At 44.2% G+C, this 20,308-nt stretch overlaps 1 protein-coding gene across 3 annotated transcripts; it reads left to right on the forward strand.

Annotated features, from left to right (window-relative positions):
• The first annotated feature begins 681 nt into the window (after nucleotides 1–681).
• On the forward strand, nucleotides 682–19,519 carry uimc1 (ubiquitin interaction motif containing 1). 3 transcript variants are annotated; one of them, XM_088932984.1, is made up of 17 exons: nucleotides 682–1,058; nucleotides 2,066–2,135; nucleotides 3,200–3,324; nucleotides 4,005–4,079; nucleotides 6,298–6,834; nucleotides 7,562–7,625; nucleotides 8,072–8,184; nucleotides 8,767–9,678; nucleotides 10,600–10,655; nucleotides 11,009–11,088; nucleotides 11,767–11,828; nucleotides 13,075–13,291; nucleotides 16,016–16,094; nucleotides 16,369–16,468; nucleotides 17,528–17,579; nucleotides 18,555–18,597; nucleotides 19,199–19,519. In XM_088932984.1, exons 1-17 carry the CDS (start codon nucleotides 948–950, stop codon nucleotides 19,380–19,382), a joined length of 2,880 nt encoding a protein of 959 aa, XP_088789110.1. In that variant the 5' UTR covers nucleotides 682–947; the 3' UTR covers nucleotides 19,383–19,519. The 3 variants fall into 3 exon arrangements, with proteins under 3 accessions (XP_088789110.1, XP_088789108.1, XP_088789109.1); XM_088932982.1 differs by having other exon boundaries at nucleotides 685–1,058; nucleotides 4,005–4,526; XM_088932983.1 differs by having other exon boundaries at nucleotides 685–1,058; nucleotides 4,005–4,526; nucleotides 19,150–19,366.
• Nucleotides 19,520–20,308: the final 789 nt, after the last annotated feature.

The raw sequence follows: 20,308 nt of genomic DNA on the forward strand, positions 1-20,308 counted from the left end.
TGAGACAATGCACAGTTAGCTGTTTATGATGCTCGCTGCAGTAGGGTGGAAGCTGTTCTTGAGTCTAATGGTCACTGCTTTAGTAGTGCGGTACCGCAGGGGGGGAGACCGGCTTGTGGCTGGGATGGCTGGAATCCTGAATGATGGATTGGGCTTTCGTACGGACAAACCATTAAATGGAGTAATTAATTCGTGGTGAAGATTGCCTTTGTTGGAGACGCCATATCCTTTAAAGCCCAAGACACATGAGATTTATCCCTTGTGATTGCAAATGCAAATAAGATTACTCTCCCACATTTCAATAGTAATAAATTAGAAATAAAACACCGTTGTGTTCTACATTTCCTCACTTCACAAATAAATATTCGGTCAATGTACTCATAAACCGGAGACATTTTTCTTAAAATACAACAAAAGCAAACAAGAGCGCTTAGTACAATTCTTAGAAATCATGTTCTGAATCTTGTTTTGATAGCTTTCAGATTTTCAGCGGGTTTTTACAGACTGGAATTACGAGGTCCAAAACAATTGATTCAATATGTTGAGTGAATCAATACAATGTGTTGATATTTATGCATGCCACATTTAGATAAGCGTAAACATTAACACCTGCTCTTGGTTTGCGTTACTGAACAGTTGCAGACGAGAATGCACCCAGCATTCTTTGCGGCTGGGAGATCACGTGAGCGAGGGAAAGATGGCGACCTTTGCGAGTTCTCTTACAGTAAGAGGTCTGCTGTCAGTGCAACTGCAATAATTCGTATTTTGCGAGTTGAATAATAAGTGGTACCCACCAGTGCGCCAAGCAACCAAGGCTGAGCAGCCATACTGAGGTTTTCATCTCTCAGCACGTCTGGAAACAGCACAGAAAGTTATTCCAGCCTGTTCGGCTATTGTTTCCATACTGTAAAAGCCAGGGTGGTGGTGGTATGTAGTATGTTGACGGTATGCCGCAGAAAAGGCGAATTCGTGCGAGAGAAGCGGACCAAGTGCCCAAGAAGAGACATCTCGCTGAAAACAATGGCGAGTTTGTTGTTGTGTCTGACGCAGAAAGCGAGGTTTGTGCTGGTCCTTGTCCTTCAAAGTGTTTTATCATAGTTAGCAGACGCGGCTTTGGTACCGTCTTCATTTTAATGTTTTATTCAGTATTGCCCTTCTTATTGGGGGGGGGGGGGGAGGAAAAAGTCTACAGGGGCGTACCAAAGACCCAGGTGACTAGGCTATATTCACGCGTGTTCGGGCCAGGATACTGAGGAATCGAGCGAGATGAGCCCTCCGAGCGAGTCTGCGGGTTGTCAACAGTAACAGGTTGAGTTCCGGCTGTCCGCTTTGGGCGCAGCTTTTGAAGTGTTGTCGGGAACTGAAACGCATAGGAGCTCTGCATGCCTTTATTTTTTATTTACCCGATTCTGTTTTCGACTTGTATAGGGTTTTCCGCCCTATGCCACGAAAAGTGTATTTTTGTCTTAGATGAGTTCCAAAGAAGATCAGCCCTTACCAATCCTGATTTCTGGGACTGTTACATATGGACAGGTTAAAGGAACTAGACCTCTTGAGTCTAGAACAGGGGTGTGAGCTTCTGATGGAGAAGAAGAAGAATAAAGCAGAAGACATTACATCCTCCAGGAATTTAGTTAACCACCCCTGTTCTAGAGCAGAGAAGATTAAGAGGAGGTTTGGATCAAGTATCTGAAGTTCAAATAAGTAAAAACAGAGGACTATATCAGGATCGGAAGTGAAATAAGAATGTGGTGTCACAACTGGAAGCTTTTTCTCTGTCCTAAAATTGATTCAGGTCGGCGGATGGGAAATGCACCTTTATATATAAGGAGTGTCTGGAACAGTCGGTTGGTTGAGGTCAAAGTTCTGGGGTACTTAAAAAAAAAAATTGCCCGATAAAGATTTTAAATTCGGTCATCGATTAAAACATCGAACAAGCCAAGTGGACCCGATGGCCTCCTTTCGTTTGCCAATTTTCGTATGTTCACGATGCAGTGATCTCTTGTAGTTTGAAACAGCAGCTTTGGTGATGAAATGTGCTCCACCTTTGTGTCCTTACCTACAGAAACAGCACGACGTTCTCCTGTCAAGGGAAGACAGGCCGCAGGCACGACAGCAGAGCGGACAGGCTCGAGGTAGGTTTTTAATTATTAAGTGTTCTTTCTATTTATCTTTCTTTTTTATTTATCTTTTGTTGTTCTTATTTTATTACGACTTTCCTAATTTTTATTTATTTATTTTTGAAGCATAAATTGACTTTAATGTTGCTTTACTGTATTACTTTACTGTTTTCCTTTACAACTGGAAGTATATCTCTTAATTTTAAGATTTTATTTTTACACTTGGTTTGTAAAGCACTTTGATCTGCTATTTGTATGAAATGTGCTCTATAAATAGTTGTTGTTGTTGTTATTATTATTCTGCCACATTAAGTGCCTCCTAAAGCAGGAGTAGTGCTCTTCCCCACGGGCTCCAGTGCATTTCATGTTCGTATGACAGGCTTCTGCACGAGCCCCTTGTGTGCTCGGTGTTGGGTGATGTTAAGTCATTTTGTCTAGGTCAGGTGCTCCCAGTCCTGAACCTGTAGGTTGGACCCTTAACTGACCTTAATTTGAACTGTTTAATTGTTTTCGTTCTGAAAGGTTGCCTTAACAATTGAGATTTGTGCAGGTTTGTTTCCCGCGGCCGGCAGAGGAATCCCACTCCGTTGGGCCCCTGAGCAAGGCCCTTAACCCCAACTGCTCCAGGGGTGCTGTATAAATGACTGACCCTGCGCTCTGACCCCCAGCTTCTCTCCCTGTCTGTGTGTCTCATGGAGAGTTGCTGGACAAGGCATCTCAATTATATTTTTTTGTGACAGAAGGCACGGTAATGGTTAGTAATGTAGAAAATACGATACTATATCCATGATTAATTAACACTTTCGGACTTCTTAACAATGAAGATATTATAATTGTTAATTGCCTTCTAAGGGGATGTACAGTGTACAATAAACAATAAAAATTCATCGTGCCACCAAAAGAAGAAAGTTAGGAAAGTTAGTGAGGGGGGCCCTTCTTTCTGTGGGACATGGAAAATGACCTTGAGAGTCGTACTTTGTCCCTCCCCCCTCCTACCCAGATGCTGTACTAAGCCGCTTAGCAACCTAACTGGGAGACAGGCCTGTCCCTTGAGTCATGGAAACACTCTTGTTCTTCAGAGATGACGGAAGACGAAATGGTGAGCCTGGCCATGCGAATGAGCGAACAGGAAGCCAGGCGGACCAAGCAGCAGGACAAGGAGGAGGACGAAGCCGTGAGGAGGGCAATAGCGGAGAGTCTACATGTACTTCATGTGTTTATTCTAAGAGCTGTCCCGTGCATGCTGAATGGAAGTGTGGCGCGTGGGGAGAAGGCAAAGCTCAGGGATTTCCTTCATGCTGCTGGATGTGTGTGGGGGGGGGGAAATTCCATACAGAAACGTCCTTTTCTCGAGGGTTTTGTCCAATACGTAGGTCTGTACTCATGCAAAGACTTCTCACAGTCTCCCTCTCGTAGTGCAGCCCTTCCCTTTAAGTACGACTAGAATTACTAGTAGGTAACGTGTTTCTAATCATAAACTCTGTTCTGAACCCCAGCACTTTCTGGGAATTGTAGTCTTCAGACTACAGAGGGGAAATACACTATGCCGTATTCAGGGTCTGATCTATTAATCCTGTATACCTCTACCCTGACACTATCACAAGCACGTGTGCCACTCTCATTCACTAGTTTGGTTTAGCTGTAGATTCAATCGAAACTTCCAGCAGCCTGTTGCAAATTATGTACAGTATGTAGTGCTTTTGTTTTCACAGGTGCTTTATGTTCCCTCTTAACATGAGTTTAGATTTTTCGTAAAGTTTAGGGCATTGGCGACGCAGTTTATTTTACTAATTTCTAACAATGTAATCAAATAAAGTATTAGGATGCACAGAAATCTGTCTGCGATTTGTTTGTTTTAATGAGTTAACGTTTCTGGTATTTCAGGAAAGCAGCAGGTGTGATGATCCTGACCAGACCAGCTCGTTTGAAGAGCGAGAAGAGTTTGCTGCCCAGAAAACAGTAAGTAAAAGGAAAGAGAACTCCCGTCATGAGCCCTGTCGCAGCAGTGAGAGCCAGTCAGATCCCGGGTTCCGCTCGGGAAAGAGCACTTTGGGTCGGACTCCTGTCCTCCTCCTGAAGAAACTGAGCCCAGATGTGTTGCGTAGTTGCCAGGAGTCAGGGTGTGTCATCTTCTCTCAACGCCTCCCGGTAACGCCAACACCTAGCCAAGCTTCTGGACCTCCTCCTCCTTTGACCTGGAGCCCTGCGGTCCCCGAAAGGTCACTTCAGTGTCCGAGGTGGAAGCTTGTGCTCCCAGTCTGGGAAAGTGCTGAAGGGAAGGGAGCCAGGAGTGGTGGGATCTCTCCAGTGACGCCGGTTGGCACCGTCGAGAGAATGAGACAGGGCAGCTTGCAGTCCCACTCTCCGTTCATAGAGAGCACAGGGTCCGATCTGTGGTCCAAGAAGGTCAGTACAACGCAGGCTTGACGTCTTTCTGCAATGTAATATTGTCATTGACTGTGGGCTGTGTCATTGTTTGGACATTTCCTTTCTAAGTGGACATAATGTAAACATTTAGGGGAGTAAGAAATTCCTGTGCAGTCCTAAACAATGTGGACTATAGTAAATAGATGTTGTCTGTATATGTTAGTGCGGTAATAAATGTAGTATGGGCAGCCTCCACAGATACAGACCAGATTTTCAATACCCTGCTCTTGAACAATGGAGGCATGTCAGATAGCATGGTGTGGCTGTAAATAATTAGTTCAAACTGTGAATGCAGGGTATGTGATTCTTTCATATAAGACTTTAACAAATGTTAAGTGTGAAATATAGTTCTTAAACACAGCTAAACTGAGACAATTCTTCAAGCTGTACTCTGAGGGTCTGCCTTGTGTCCCGCAGAACTGGCCTGGATTTTCTTGTTCAGCAGGAAAAGTTCAAAGGAATATATTTTTCATGTTTGAAACTTTAAAAAAACCCTTTCAAAATGCTGGTACAATGCTGGTACAAAATGCGGATATCTTTTGTTCAATGGTTGATAATTGTTTTTAGTACTGTACGCTGTGACCTACCTGTAGGAGCGGAAGTGTAAATTTGGAAGCAAGAAGGGCTGAAATTTGTATTGAGTATTTGAGTAAACTCAGCATGCACTGTAAGTCAACCTACAGTAATTACAAGGCTAATTTCTCCCACAGGTTTTCTGTTAATTTAGGCTCATTTAAGATTGTTTTTAATTCCTTTTTGTCAGCTTCTTGGGCAAATACACGACTAAAAAGTTAATTTTACAATTGAACTTAAATATTTGTTTTCTTCTTCAGTGTCTAACACTATCAGAGAAATCTTTCCAGAAAAAACGCAAAGGCTGTCAAAGGAGAAACGTACAAACCATTGGTAGGTTTTATTTGTTAGTTATGCAGCTATGTTGGGCTGCAGTGGTCAGGATTCTGGACTTGAAATTGAACGGTTGTGGGTTCAAATCCCACATGAGACACTGCAGTTGAACCCTGGAGTGAGTGCTCCACCTTCACTCTTTCAGTAAAATACTCGGCTGTGTAAATAGGCTCAGTTGTCAGCTTTGGATAAAAGTGTCAGCCAAGTAAGTCAGTAATTAGCTAACTAGTTTGACTTCTGTTGTGGCAAATGCAATTGATTCAAAACTGGTTAAAAATCACTTTGTTTTGGCGTCTCTTTGGTGTGGGTAGAATCTAGAGTAGGTGGTTAATGTCCCTTTTGCATGAATCCCTGTTTATTCACTTGCCCTGTGGTTTTGTTCCCGGTCAGTGCTTAGCTGCATACTCTTTGACTTCCAAGCTCTTCAGAAATCTGTTCTTAAAAAAACCTGTTACTACACCAACATACCACAATTCTCACCATGTTACCAACTGATTATTTTGAGCTCTCTCCAAATCTGACTCAAGGAGAACAAACATAAGTTATAAGTTTTCCTTTTCCTTAAGCATCTGATTGTCTTTTCGTTTTTTTTTTCTGACTGCCTTGTTGTTGCAGATCACGGTTCTGGGGCCAGAGAGCAGGACACAGAGAGAGCCCAGAGCAACCGTGTAATTATCGCTGAGCCTTGTAACTGGATTCTGTTCCTTTTGTTTCCGTGTCCCATTCAGTAGTCTTAAGAACCTGAAGTGATAGTCTTTGACTTGTGCCATGTGAAATTGCTGTGATTTTCCTGTGTGTTTTGTTTCTCGTTAAATTTTTGTTTGTTTTTTAAATGTTTCTGCAGAAGAGACGTCCCACCAGGAAAAAACGCCCAAATTCCCAATCCAGGCAGGTTAAAGAGGGCCAAAATGAATTCCCAGAGCTTCAGGATGGCAGCTCCTCAGATTCCGAGTCCCTGCTCAGGACACTTCACAAGCCCGTCCTGCGCCTGGAGAAGCTGAGTCAAGAAGTGGTGGGCAGCTGCAAGGAAACGGGATTTGTTTTGTGTTCCCAAGACCACGTGCCTTCGGAGAGCTCTCAGTCCTCCCCAGGACTCAGCCCCCCACTTCCTGAGAGCCCTGTCTTCTCCAAGGGGGGCGCAGGGGGGAGACCGACAGCCCCAAGCGTGAGCACCAGAAGAAGGCAGATTCTCCAGGGCAGCGAGCAGGCGGATGGAGGTGCGGGCGGACAAGAGAATTTAGAAGAGTTGCCCTCCTGCAGCCTGGATCTCGGGGACAAGGAGGTCTCTAAACGCAGGCTGTCCACAAGAAGGAAGGGGAGCTTTAACAGCCCTGCTCAGAATAGAAGGCCGCAGGCAGATGAGGAGGAGAGATGCACTGAGGTAGGAGGGAACTGGAGCAGATTAATCACTGTGGTTTGACAATCCTAAAAGCAAACTCTTGCAGAGAAATCTGGGATCGCCTACTCCACATCTGTGCAAGTTATTGCAAAATGATCATATGCCTTTGATGAACATGACTTTCAGGAATTAAACAAATTTACTGTCGTTTTATGCTTCCTCATCCTCATTGGTAAGAACGACTTCATAACACAGTGAGTTAACTCACTGATTTCATAGTATATTCGTTGGTAAACATCTGCATCATTTCATCGTCAACTGGGATTTAAATTGGTAATGTATTGTGTTATAGTCACGCCAGCTTCAAGTTGCAGCTGAAAGTAACAACAAAACATGTCTGCTGTTAAGCTTTAGTACTTAGTAAAGCAATACTTGCTGCTGCTGGCCTCTGAAGTTTATTAATTACTTATTCATGCTAGCAAGCATAACTAAAAATGTCATGCGAATTAACCAACCATCAGATATGACGTGCTTACAATCTCTGTACATATTTATGCAGACATAAATATTGCTACTCCATGTCTAAACTCGCATAGGGAGGTAACTTCGGGGAAGAAATATGATTACTAACAAAAAAATAACTAACAAAGAAATTGATTGTCCTCTTTCTTATTCTTACACCGTTTTAACACCGTGGCTACTAGAATGAAATGCCAGAATGTATCGCATGTATTTATTTTTTGTTGTTTTGCTTTGGTTCTGACCTCAGGAAATTGCTGAAGGACAGCTGAAGCAGAGGGGCAGGGAGCAGCAAAGCAGGCTGCAGACGCCTAGTAAGTTTCCCCGTGTATCGTCTCACTCTGTGCGCGAGCAATAGCGTTGTAAAATGACGGCAAACCTAGTGCAACGAAAGCAGCAGCCGTAGCATGTGAAATCCATGCATTCGTTTGGAGAGCAACGCTAATTCCTAGTGACGATCACAACAACCCTGAGGCTTATCTTGGAAGCACAGGGTGCAAGGTTGGTTTAGCATGAAGATAAGCCATTTTGCAAGAATAAAAAATAACTTGCTGTGTAAGGATATAGGAACAGCGAGCAGTATACTGTATATATATAGCAGGACCATGCACAAATACAGTATTATGGCCTTGTGCGTTATACAGGGTCTGTGCACTGTGCATTGTGCAAGAGTGATGTCATTACCCTGTTCTGTTCTAATTAAAAATGGCAGGGCACACTGGGAAAGCTTATAAAAGCTCCTGCGGGTCTGTTGTTTCAGACAAGGACGAGTTGCCCACCTGTAGTGTGAAACTGAACGATGGGTTTCCAAGTCAAATGACCTTGCACTGGGCTGAGGAAGAAGACGAGAATGAAGAGGAAGATCCCAAGAAGGTTAATGAACAGTCTGGTATCTCAGTTTTCTCTCTCAGTATTTTTGATTGGGTTTATTAGTGTAATTAATAATAACACTTAAAGCGTGTATCTCTCCAGTCCTGAGGTGTGTTAGGCTGTAGATGTTGAAATTCAGAATGCCACGTATTTTATGCTTGTTAGGTTTTTCTTCACATAAATCTACATAGATGAGTGGTATGAAAATAATTGTTTTGATTATCAGTGGAAGTCTTTGATTGGTTTTAGGGAGCGTAAAAATGGTTAAAAGTAAGCCTTTTGTATCATCAAGCCAGTTTGATAGTAGCTAATTCATCTGATCCAGATGCTTCTTAAATGAAACCAGGTTGTCGGGCGTGTTCAGTATATCTGCTTGTTCAGCACTCTCCTGTATGTTTGCCTAAAGAAACACCTCCTGTCCTTGGTTTTAAATGCACTTCCATTACACTTATGCCCCCTGGTTCTTGTTTCACTGTCAATTCTCAAGACTGCCTTGCCTTTGTCGGTCTCTTTTTGAACACATGGATTAGGTCTCCCTGTAGTCTTCCTTGTTCGAGACTATAAATGTGTGGTTCTTTGGTTCAGGAAAACCAGGAGAGGCACAAGACAGACCAGACTCATGTTTCTCAAAAAAATGCGTTATTGGAGGATGCCAGCTCCTCAGAGTCTGAGACCCGGCTGAAGACCTTCTCTTGTGCCCCGTGTAAGTCTGGGAACGTCACTGATTGTGTCCTCGAGCAAGAGGAAAGAAGTCGGCAGAGTCAGGAGCTGGCGGGCAGCTTCCGGGAGTCGAGGTTCCTGCTGCGGACCCAGGAGACTCGAGCTCCTGACCCCAGGCAGAGCCCTCGTCTTCCCAAGAGAGGCCCAGGAGACGAAGGCACTGCGCCGGGGGCAGAGAGCGGAGGAAATTGCCTCCCAGGGAAGTTCCTCGTCCCAGATACCGGCGCCGCAGCAGCATCTGGAGGCCAAGATCCAGGGGCTTTAATAGAGAAGTCCTCCAGCGTTGCAGGGAGCCCAGCTGTGGAGGGGGGAAGCCCTTCCAGGCCGGCCTCGTCGCTTAGAGACGGTCCACAGCAAGAACCGGGGAAGAGGGGGCCAGACCAGGCAGCTGTGCTCTATTACTGGGGCGTGCCCTTCTGCCCGAAGGGCCTGGACCCGGACGAGTACACGCAGGTGATCCTGACTCAGATGGACGTGTACCAGAGGAGTCTGAAGGCGGCGCAGAGGGGGCTGCTGCGCAAGGCAGAGTGGGGGGACCCCGTACTGCCAGCCCCCACCGAGGAGCCCCCGTGCAAGAAACGCCGGAGGCTGAGAAGGAACGAGAGTCGGGGGATACAGGAGCTTGGGGAGAGAGGCTGGGGGGACGAGGAGGAAGAGGGCGAAGGGGAGGGAGCCCCCGAAGAGGACCGGCAGGGTGTCTCGGCCGCTGGACGGGGGGAAGATGACCCGCAGGACGGTGAGGGGGGCATGAACGATGCGGAGAAGGAGGAGCAAGAGGTGCGTGGTGGCTTTTCTTTTGGTCAGGTTGTTTTTTCTGCAAACCGCCAGAAAGCTGCCTGTAGAAAAGCAATATCTTTGTAATACCAATCAATAAGGCCGCTCAACCCTTCTTGTTCATTAAGTTTGCAGTGTTGTAGTATTTCACTGTGGCGCAGCGGTTAGCATTGCTGCCTGGCCACACCGTAGCCCTGGGGTGCTGTCTGTGTGGAGTTTGCATGTTCTCCCTATGTTCTGTGTGTATGTCTGTGTCCTCCTACAGTCCAAAGACATACTGGCAAGTTAAATGGCTTCTGGGTAAATTGGTCCTGGTGTGAGTGTGTCTGTGTGCGCCCTGCGATGGACTGGTGTCCTGTCCAGAGTGTGCCGTGCTTGCTGGGATTAGCGCTGGCTCCCCCACCATCCTGTATCGGGTAGAGCAGTTAGAAAGCGGTTCGATGTAATAGTGTCTTACGTGATCAAAGATCCTCAGTCATGTCTTGAGTGACGCCTGATATTTGGCAACTTGGCTAGGCGGTTTGTTCCAGGACAGATTTTTTTTCAAATCTGTTAAGTGCAAAATTAAGAGGAAAAAGAGTAAGACAAATCACAGCGGTACGTGATATGCAGTACAGACACATATGCAAAGTCTGATTAGGTCTTCCTGATGAGGTGGCACCCCATTGAGAATACAGTTCAAACCCAAATTTGGATACCTGCACAGGACTTAACTAAAAATAATAAATGTGGTAGAGACCACAGCTGTGATGACAAAATATGCATCTTGAGCTGAGTATGCACTAATCTAATTCTATCTAATTCAAATATTGTATGTGCTGGGATTTATTATAAAAGGGAATGGGACTTAATGATTAAAGCAATATCATTTGTAATCAGAAGCCATATTTTTTTGGTGATGGCTTGTGTTGTCTGTCTTTATAGGATTCTCCATTGCTGTTCAGTGGAGAAAGATCCCATAGGAAGCGATTGTTTTTGAGGTGAGACAAGCCAAGTGCCGAAATCAGCTCACCACAGAGTGGAAGCTGAATTTGTGCTGTAACATTTCTACAACACCAGAAATAAAAAGTAGAATGTATTGTTGTAAACGTTCATTTAAGCTTCTGTAGTTGTGATTTCTTGTGGCTTTAAAGGTGAACATCATGCCACAAGATCCAAGACTTTTTACAAAATAATGGAATATTGGTCTTTTGATATAGTCTAGTTTATTAGTTTTAATAGAAAACTTGGAACTCTGTGAGGATGGACTGGAGTTGAGCGACCCAGTGCTAATGCATATAAACGGGATCATAGCTCTTGTGTTCAGCGTGCTGAGCTCTTTTTCCTTTAACAGGAGGCGTGGCCTGCGAGAGAGCAGCCCACCTGAGGCAGCCCAGCCGCGAGAAGAGGAGCCAGAGCTCGACGTCTGTCCTGGTAATTAGAGCCACAGAGTGCTGCGAATCGAGCGTGCGAGTTTTACAATCGGATTTTATTGTTTTTTAAATGGATCTCTCTTGTCTCGAAATGAGAACCCTCTCCCCCCACCACCTCTTGCTGAAATAACTCGGCTTTCCATTTTAAATATTTGCACCTGACCTCTGCCTGCCAAATCCTGCTGGTTTGATGTCTGGTGCTCCTGGTTTTAGGTGTCATGTGATGTTTCTTGGTTGTGCTGTCGGCATGCCGAGACTGCTCGGAGTACATCAGAACAGTTACCAACCTGCTCGTTTGAGTCATTGCTGCTCCTTGATGCAAGGCTTTCAGCTGTTCCCTTGAGGGATCGCAGGTGTTGGTGGTGTTTTATAGCAGTCCCTTAATCTTCCAGTTTGGCTAACCAGCGCTGCAATGCGAGGTGTGTACTGTAGATTAGCTTATGTGCCACATCTTCTGCTGACCTATCTGCGCTCCCTAAGATAAATGCAAAACCAGTAAATTGCACTGGAGCAGTTTGAAAATGCTTTATAGAGTTCGATCCCTATGGATACTTAAACTATTTCTTTTGTGGTTTGAGAAGGTTTAGGTTTAATCAGATTACATAAAGTACTTTAGAGTCAAGTGTGTATAGACAGAGGAAATCTGATTTTTTTAAAGTACCCTTTTTGTTATTTTTAGAGACCCAGCTGTGTGATGAGGGCACCCAGCAATTGTCTTCTGAGAGACCTGCCAGTTTCCAGGTAATGTTAATCATCTGACTGTAAAACTGTCTCGCTGAAACGGTAAACAAAGATATTTGTTTATCTCATTGTACTGCTGAGTGGTTTTAATCAGTCATCCTATGTATATGCCCTAGCCTTCAACTAATTTTCTTTGTGAAAACTGAGTAATAATCTTCTCACCTGTAGTTGTCTATGATGTGTCCCCCTGCTGTTGACTGGCCTATTAAGAGTGTTAGTCCCGCCTTGAGCCCTGTACTTCCAGAATAGGCTCCTGGTTGCCATGACCCTTAATGGGGAATAAATAGCTTCCTGATCAATAAATGTGCATGTGCATGTGCATTGCAAACTTTATACAGCACTTTGAAATGCAAGGTATGAAGTGATCTGTTATAAACAGAATTTGGCTTGATATACACATCCCTACTATTTTAACATGAGTTCAAATTCTCTTGTGGTAATTAAGCTCCCGTGTTTAAAACGAATATGCGTAGACGCCTGGCCTCGTCCTTGAGTTTCTGCTTCAGGCCTTGCATGAGCTACGAAGCTTAGATAGTCTGGCTTGTGCTCTTCTTGCCTTTGCTTGGTATCCTGATGCAGTTGTGCAGGTGTTTCTGAAGTTTTATTGGTTTATTCTTACAACACTGTCTCTGACAGTGCACTGTGGAGCAATGCACATGATATGTGTGTGGGTGTGACCGTGTACGGGCACTTGTACAGGGGAGTTTCTCGAAAAGACTAGTGTTGTTAGCCCAGTGTCCTGGCCAAGTTGCTGCCCTGGCGTTTGCCAATCATGGCCTCCTCATAATCCCCATCTGTGAACTGGCTTCGTCACTCTGCTCTCCTCCCTGCTGATAGCTGGTGTGTGACGAGCGTACAGGCACTGTCTGGCTGCTGACGCATCATCAGGTGGTGCCACACATTGGCGGTGGAGGGGAGTCTCCTGTAAAGTGCTTTGAGTGGACTGTCCAGAAAAGCGTTATGTAACTGTAAGGGTATTATTATTATATTATTTAGTATTATTAATTGTGCTGGGGTTTTTATGCCTTCTGAACACTCTGGAAACCCGCGATGATAGTGCCGTCTGGTGTGTATTATTGCGTCTCATTTGTGTGCCTCAAACTACATTGGTATGAAAAGCTCCTGAACCGCTCTTGTGAAATGAACTAATGAACTTTATTGACACACTGCACTGGCTCAGCGTACGGCTTACTTCACTGGACACAGTCCTACACCTGTCTTATCCTGCTGCTCCCTGTTCATTCAGCCTCAGCCTGTCGTGGTGGTGGTGGTGGAGGAGGAAGAGGAGGAGGAGGAGGGTAGTGCTGCCGCTGACGAGGGGGTGACGGAGAAAGAGACGCCGGCCGAGCACGTGCAGTGCCCCATCTGCATGCAGAGCTTTCCTCTCCTGCGCATTGAAGTGCATGCTGCCTACTGCGACGGGCCCCGGGAGGAGGAGCTCCTGGAGGAGGCAGCCTCGCAGGGTGAGATGGGTCGTTCGTGGCCGAACTCCGCTGACCTCTGAACCCGCGCTGAGCGGAGCCAGGGAAGACTCAAAACTAGTCATGAAGGGCTGGGAACTTTCCTGCTGGTTCGGTCTAGCGGGACGCACGTGCACCTTGCAGGAGCAGCAGAGCGCCTACCCTGGACCGATCAACCTGATGTCTGTGTATTTATTGTGTTTAGCAATAAACGTTCCTCTTGGTTCTAGTTCTTTTTATTTTGCCCCAGATGAGGGCCATTCCTGCGTGTTTTCGAGTTTAGAGTCATTCATTCACAAAGTTTCGTAAATACAGTAGGAACAGGGCCAGCAGCTTTTGCGTCTCGGTGTGTACTAGCAGTACTTTGGACCCAACTGTCCCCATGTCATGACTGGTAACCTACACAGCAGCACATACAGAATGTTTTCTTACACCTATGGCTTAAATGGGGAAACATGTCTGAAGAAAAATCCTTTGTATGAATTTGCAAGCCTGACAGAGGCAGTCAAAGACCTAGTTCTTCAGTATAATTCACTACTCTATGTAAAAGCCAGAGACAGTGTACTCAGAGGACTTGGATAATGTGTGGGAATCTTCTGGTTAAGGTCTTGTTCACTGAAATGATTGCACACTTTAATCCAAGCAGTACGTCTTGAAAGGCAAAGCAGGAGAGAAGGTGTCTGAAATCGCTGGGTATTTGGGTGGTAAGATCTGTTTGGCGCTTTATTCAGTAATCAGTGTTTAAATGTAACTGTACTGAAATACAGAAAAAGAATGTATGTTTGACTGGCCGAATCACAAGCAAAGGTTTTCAGTAATTAATAGTAGCCTCTTAAGAGAATGTCATCTTCTCAGACCTTAGATCATCTTAGATCATCTCTTGGGCCTGAAGGTCTTCCTAGACCTTGGAAAACAGGTGCTTAACTGCAGTAGATGATGCCTGATCTGCAAGGCTGTATAGTGGACAAGGTAATATGCCCTGAAGGCTAACTCCTACCGTGAAGCATGATCACGATGCGAGGTGGATGCCTGTTGAGGTACCGAGCCTGCATAGCAGATTTTCTTGCAGGGAGAGAAGAATGCTGACCTGTTCCTTGTTTTGCCACAGCTCACGCTGTGATGACACTGTCTCACCAGTCTCATCATTGGTATGTCGCTGACCATTGCAGTAGCTATCCATTGCAGCTCTTCACACTTGCGCAATGCCAGGAGGGTGCCGCTTGAGAATACAGGTGCTGAAGCTGTCTGGACGTGGTTGTGGTTGATAGTTCAGCCAACGCAGCTTTTAAGCCTTATGTTCGAAGGGATGCGACCAGATTTTATCTGAGAGCCTCTTACTGCCTGATTGGTGAGCAGTTTAAAAGGGCAAAGGTCCTCCAGCAGCTCCTAGATGAGACCATAATATACCACACCACAAGAGTTTATTAGAGAAGGGCAGCTTGTCAGTGGTTTGGGACTGGACTTGAACATCATCACACCTAGTGGCAGCTGGTGACTGATGCTTACATTTCCATTCATTCTCCCAACTAGCGTTGTCGTCTGGTGCCGGTCAGCTGGCTGGTCATCTGCCGTTTTGATTCTGAGTGGCCTTTCCTCAGTCCCGTGTGGATATCTGCATGGTGCCTTTGAAAAATAGTATTGATGTCCTAGAAATGTAGCAGCAGACATATTGTGAAATGCAGAATGCACTATAGTTGCAGAGATGTATTTTTCTTAGATACTGTATTTATATTTGCGACAAAACTGGTTGTCTTAAGAATACCAAGGGCAATCAACTGGTCCTGGGGGGAACACGATTGCTTGAAACTCTAGTGCCCGATGGCGTAATGGTAGGTGAATTGCAGGGCAGTGGGGAGCTCATTGCACAGGGCTAAGCCTGGTAAAGTATTTAGCTGCAGAGAGCTCGGCCTGGCCTTTCGTCTACATTTTAACATGAAGTGCAATGCATGAGGTCTCTTCCTGTGTTTTTTGTCGATTTGATTTGCTTCTGCTTTTTTTAATATCATGTGAATAATGCTGCCGTTATTTGTCATTTGTTTGCGCAAACCCCAGTATCTGTTTCCTCAAGTTACAATATCCCCAAAGTGCAGTGTGCAGAGAAATTGAAAGTGTCAATTTTGCTGGTCGGTTGTATGATTTATGTGGTATAATTGCCATCATAACAGGTGTGCCAGGGTTCAGCTATACAGTATATATGTTTATAAGCTATGGCTTATACAGGTTACTTCTCTGTTTGCTCTCATACTCCTGCTGTTCGCTGTGCAGGTCGACTTCACGGGACAAGGGCTACATCTGTAATCGTGTTGTGAAAAGCTTGCAGAAAGATGCACATGAAATGTAGGAGCAGGCTTCCTGGGGAAAATCCCCTTGAAATAATGCACCTTGAGTTTTCCTTAAATGCTCAGTGGTGGTGGGAGGTGAGTGTAGTGGTTAATGCTCCCTGTCCTTAAAATCTGTGATCACATGAAAGATCGGGACCCCTACCTACAGTGTTATTAACAGCAAATTATACAATACACTCCAAACATCATGAGAGATGTCAGCAAAACTACCGAAATATAAAACCTTTACTTCTGAGGTGGTGGGGTTGTCTAATGAGTAAATGACTGGAATATCTTTTGAGCTGTAAGTCAGACCGCAGTTTAGAGTATAACAGGTGCAGGTGCCAAGCAGTCTGACAATGCTTTGTGCAAATGTGCACTTCAGCAGTGTGTGATGTATTTTCAGGTTGTGCCCGAAGAAGAAGAAGTAGTAGGAAAGCACAAGTCATTGATGAGAATGAACCCACTTCCTCAGCCTTTAGCAAGTAAGTATGGCAGATTTAAATGTATAACTTGCAAGCTAGAATTTGTAAAGGACTGCATTATAGAGTCCGGGTATTCATTCTGTTTTTCTTTGCTTAAACTGAATAAAATGTTAAGCACCCTTAATTAAGTCTTGAAAACCTAAGTGTGGTACTACTGAAGAGGTATACCATTACAACTAAGTGCCTAACTAACAAATGTGGTCTTCGAAAAGAGGTTCGTGCATACAGGTTACTTTCTCTGTTTGCTCTCATGCTGCTGCTCCTCGCTGTGCAGGTCGACTTCACGGGAAAAGTGCTACATCTGCAGAGGCTATGTCCCTGTTGGTGATTTTGAGAGGCACACGGAGTCCTGCATCCGCCGAAGAGGAGATGAGGTACATTGTTTGTGTTGTAGGTGCTCATCCTGACGGTTTTGTTTTCGATGTTATTGAATGGCAAATTCAACCTTCAGCTGTCGCCTGCAAGCCAGTTGTGTACCAAGATGACTGAAGGCTTGTGGAGATCTTGCCTTCCATTGCAACAATAAACTGAGGTCCTGACGACACCGTTCGTAAGGGATAGGGGTGTTAATCCAGGTGTCCGGCCTGAATTCCACTGTGGGCTCATACATTCTGGTCAACCCAGTGTTCCCTCTTAACTGGTGCAGCAACCTCTCACTCCTCCCCCTGCTATGCTGTGCAGTAAGGCTGCAGTGTGTCACACCAGTGGGGGATGAAAGTAGTCGCCTCCTATTTGTAGGAATTTCAGTTGAAATTCAGCCGAGGATGACTAAGACAAACGGGAAGCCGTTTTTGGAACTTTCTTCTCGAGAGCAAACCCCCCCACCCCTCCGCTCTCCACCATGCAACTTGTGCAACTTCAGAAAGAAGCTTAGAAAGAAGTTAGGTATGAAAATTAAGGGAAATGAACATTTATTGTTTTCATGCGGACAGTTATGCTTGCGTGCCTAATAGGAGCAAGAAAAAAGTGGGACAAATTTTGCACTGGTGCACAAATCTTTGAAGGGTGTAAGAACTGTCAGTTAATATATTGGAACATGTTGTTGCACCTGTTTAACATGCTTGCGTTGTTGTCTCCAGGCAGTTAAGACAGTAACATCTCTGTTGTTGTTCTCTTGAAAGCTAATTTTGTGGACTGTAGGTCTTGTGACTTTTGAGCTCTGCAAAGATGAGCTACAGGCCTAACGCCACCAGAATGGTTGTAGCAACCATCACTGAGTGATGAATAATGCTATATTCTTGACAAACCTGCAGCTTGCCCTGTAAAGATTAAAGGATAATAATATGATAAAAATTATTTTTCCCTTACCAATTTCAAGCTAGGCGGTAAGCTTTATCTGATGCAATGATAGGCTAGTGTTTTTGTAAATGGATGACTAAGGAAGAGCTAGAGTACCCTTATTGAAGTATTGAATGACCTGTTTTCTGGTACAGGGACGAGAGGATTTCCTCACTGCTTTGGAGCAGTCTGAACAGAAGAATATCGGTAAGCCTGCAGGAGGGTTTTTTCCTGTTCTTTCCTGCTTGGAGGAAACGGCCTGCTAAAACCATTGCCTTCATTCAGAACGCAAAGTAGACAGTCTGAAATGAGACCGCGTGTGTGCTTCTCTTCTAACATGATCACACTCGACACTGCACCACGTGTAAACGTAGAAAATTCATTTAAGACGAATGCCAGACTATAACAAGTGCACTACCGTGACTGTGATTATGCATTATTTCGTAGATTTTTTTTTTAAATCAGTCACGGGCTTTTCTTATATATAATGTCATTTCAAGAGTGTAAAAAGTGAGCTGCAGTAACAGTGGTACTTTCGCATAAAGCTCTCTGTGTGCCAATGCTTTCCTCTTACACTTCCTTCCTGTTTCTTATTTGACAAAGAGACCCTTTGGTCCTCTTTCACCATTCTTAAAGTAATAAGCAGGTTTTGCAATTCTGTTGCACAGAAGAACTGTTAATTTTCTTTACAGTTTCAGTATTCAGCTGTTCTGAAAATTTGCATGAAACTACTAAACCTACTATAGCAGCATTATTGAATATTTTAATGTGTACATGGCTATAAATCAGTATATAGCCATATTTCTATAAAGGCGGTGCTAAAGAATAATGAATCTTTGCTCTAAAATTAAATTAGAATAAAGTATATATAATATAAACTATTTGAAGCTTAAAAATTAAATAAATGCAGTTATGCATTAAAGGTTATAATTAACACAATTGGCATTTTATTAAAATCAGAAATGCCAGAGTATCACGGTTCCAAACTCAAAGGAATGTGAATATACACATGTGAACAACACCTATGTCCCCGTATCCATTAAATGTGCTATCAAGGAAAAGGCTAGGAAGATTCTCCAACACTGTGCTGTACAACAGCATTACACATCCATATTCGTAAAGAACTAATTAGGTAACAGTGGACATGTTGGATTCAATTTTTTTTCTCTCCTTGAAATGCAGAAGCTGAATCTTACCATTCATCACTCAAGCACAGAAAATACAGGTAAGCCGAGTTATGGATATGATTTTTATTTTCAATAACATGGTGCCTCACACTGCCTCCCTTGAAGCCCGATCAGATAAGATCGCAGGAACTATCCATGGTAAGTCCGTACTTGAGTGAGAAACCTGCAAGAAAAGTTGGGTTGCTGCCTGAGGTGGTACTCAGGTGGAGACAAGTAGTGTCTCCCTTCTGGACCAGAATTGCAACCCAATTCCGCAGTGTGCTACCAGGGGACAGTGCAAGAAGCACTGCCCTTTGACTGAGACATGAAGCAAAGGTCCTGACTGTTTGTGGTCATTAAAGATCCCTGTTGAGATCTACAGTAAAAGAGTAGGGGTGCTAAGCCCAGTGTTTGGACCAAATATGCAGTGACTATGAAGTTATATCCAGCTCATTAAATTAAAGTCCGGTGAAACGTGCGGTTGGTTTTCTCACCTTTTCCGGGAATCCAGTCAGTAATGGGGCTTTCTGATCTGTTTGACTTTCACTTGCTAGAAGCAAGTGATCAGTTATGTTCCCGGTATTCTGCTCAGATGTTTCCTTTTTGTTAAGACGGTGCCTTGCAAGGCTCAGCGTTCGACACGGGTCTGGTTTATTCCAGCGAGCCGGTCTCCCTCCTGGACCACGAGGATGACGCTGCTGGAGAGGACCAGGTGCCGAGCGACTCCCCAGTTAGAGCCTTCACCCCCATCTCCGAGGCCAAGGACTGCCTTGTGGACTTCAAACAGCAGTTTGCCTCCAGGACAGGCCAGAGGGCTGGGAAGAGAAGGAGGCTGAAGAGATAGATTTTCATGTGTCTAAACTGCCTGTTGCAGAATTTGGAAGTTTTTACTGTGTTCTTACACCTGAATCTTTTTTTTTTGTAAACTGTTCCCAGTTAATATTAGTTTTATATTAAATTTCTTTTTTTTATCTTTTTCAAGTGAGAGTGATGTCTCTGTGGTAGGTTTGTTGTAACGGTGAATTCTCAGGTTCCGAGATCATGGCCGTAATGTTATTTTTTATGTGAAGGCCCTGGATGTTTTATTTATTTTTAAGTGAATTCATAACACAATCTCACACATGGAGACCTTTCTGAATTCCCAGCCTGTCCCAGACCAACCTTACAAGAGACACGGTTTTTGAAAACACAGTACTATATGAAAAATCGCCCTACTTGGTTTAGTAACAAAAGACTTAAGAAAGAATATGAACTGCTTTAATGCAAGATGGATGACCTGCCTTACTGATTTTTGCCTGAACTACAGTAGTTCTCCAAGTCAAGAAATGCCGCTCAGTTCTGCCAGTATTCCAGGATGTGTATCAGCACAGCTTTATTTCTTAGAATTGTTGACCCAAGTACATGACATCTCCTGCTTCTCAGCTTCCTTAGAAACAAGATCACAAAAGCACACTTCATCTTTTCCTGAACAGTCCCATTTCTATTTTAAGTTCATTTTTACATTGATAAAGCTGTTCGAAATAAAATGGAACTCAACAGCACTCATCTCTCCAGCTACCCGCACATTCCAGCTGTTTTTCCCCACATGGTCTTGCAGTGCTCTGACGGCTTGAAAGTCTCAAAACTGCTACTTTGTGTACAGGTTGTTGAAGTCAGGAAATTATTTATTTTAAGGCATCAAAATAAGAGTGCTTAGTAGAAGTTTAATCACAGACTAACTCCAGTTTTGTTGGCCATGGTCAAACAATTCCAGAAGGAAACAGATTTCTT

The sequence above is a fragment of the Atractosteus spatula genome, chromosome 14 (genome assembly GCF_055471065.1).
Source record: "Atractosteus spatula isolate fAtrSpa1 chromosome 14, fAtrSpa1.hap1, whole genome shotgun sequence".
NCBI lineage: Eukaryota > Metazoa > Chordata > Actinopteri > Semionotiformes > Lepisosteidae > Atractosteus > Atractosteus spatula.

What these genes read in the sequence shown, in the direction of transcription:
- uimc1 (XM_088932982.1), top strand. Translation starts at nt 948, where the DNA reads ATGCCGCAGAAAAGGCGAATTCGTGCGAGAGAAGCGGACCAAGTGCCC. An exon ending in AGAGACCTGCCAGTTTCCAG is followed by an intron (nt 11,829 to 13,074) that starts GTAATGTTAATC and finishes CTGTTCATTCAG; the next exon opens with CCTCAGCCTGTCGTGGTGGT. An exon ending in ACTTCCTCAGCCTTTAGCAA is followed by an intron (nt 16,095 to 16,368) that starts GTAAGTATGGCA and finishes CTCGCTGTGCAG; the next exon opens with GTCGACTTCACGGGAAAAGT.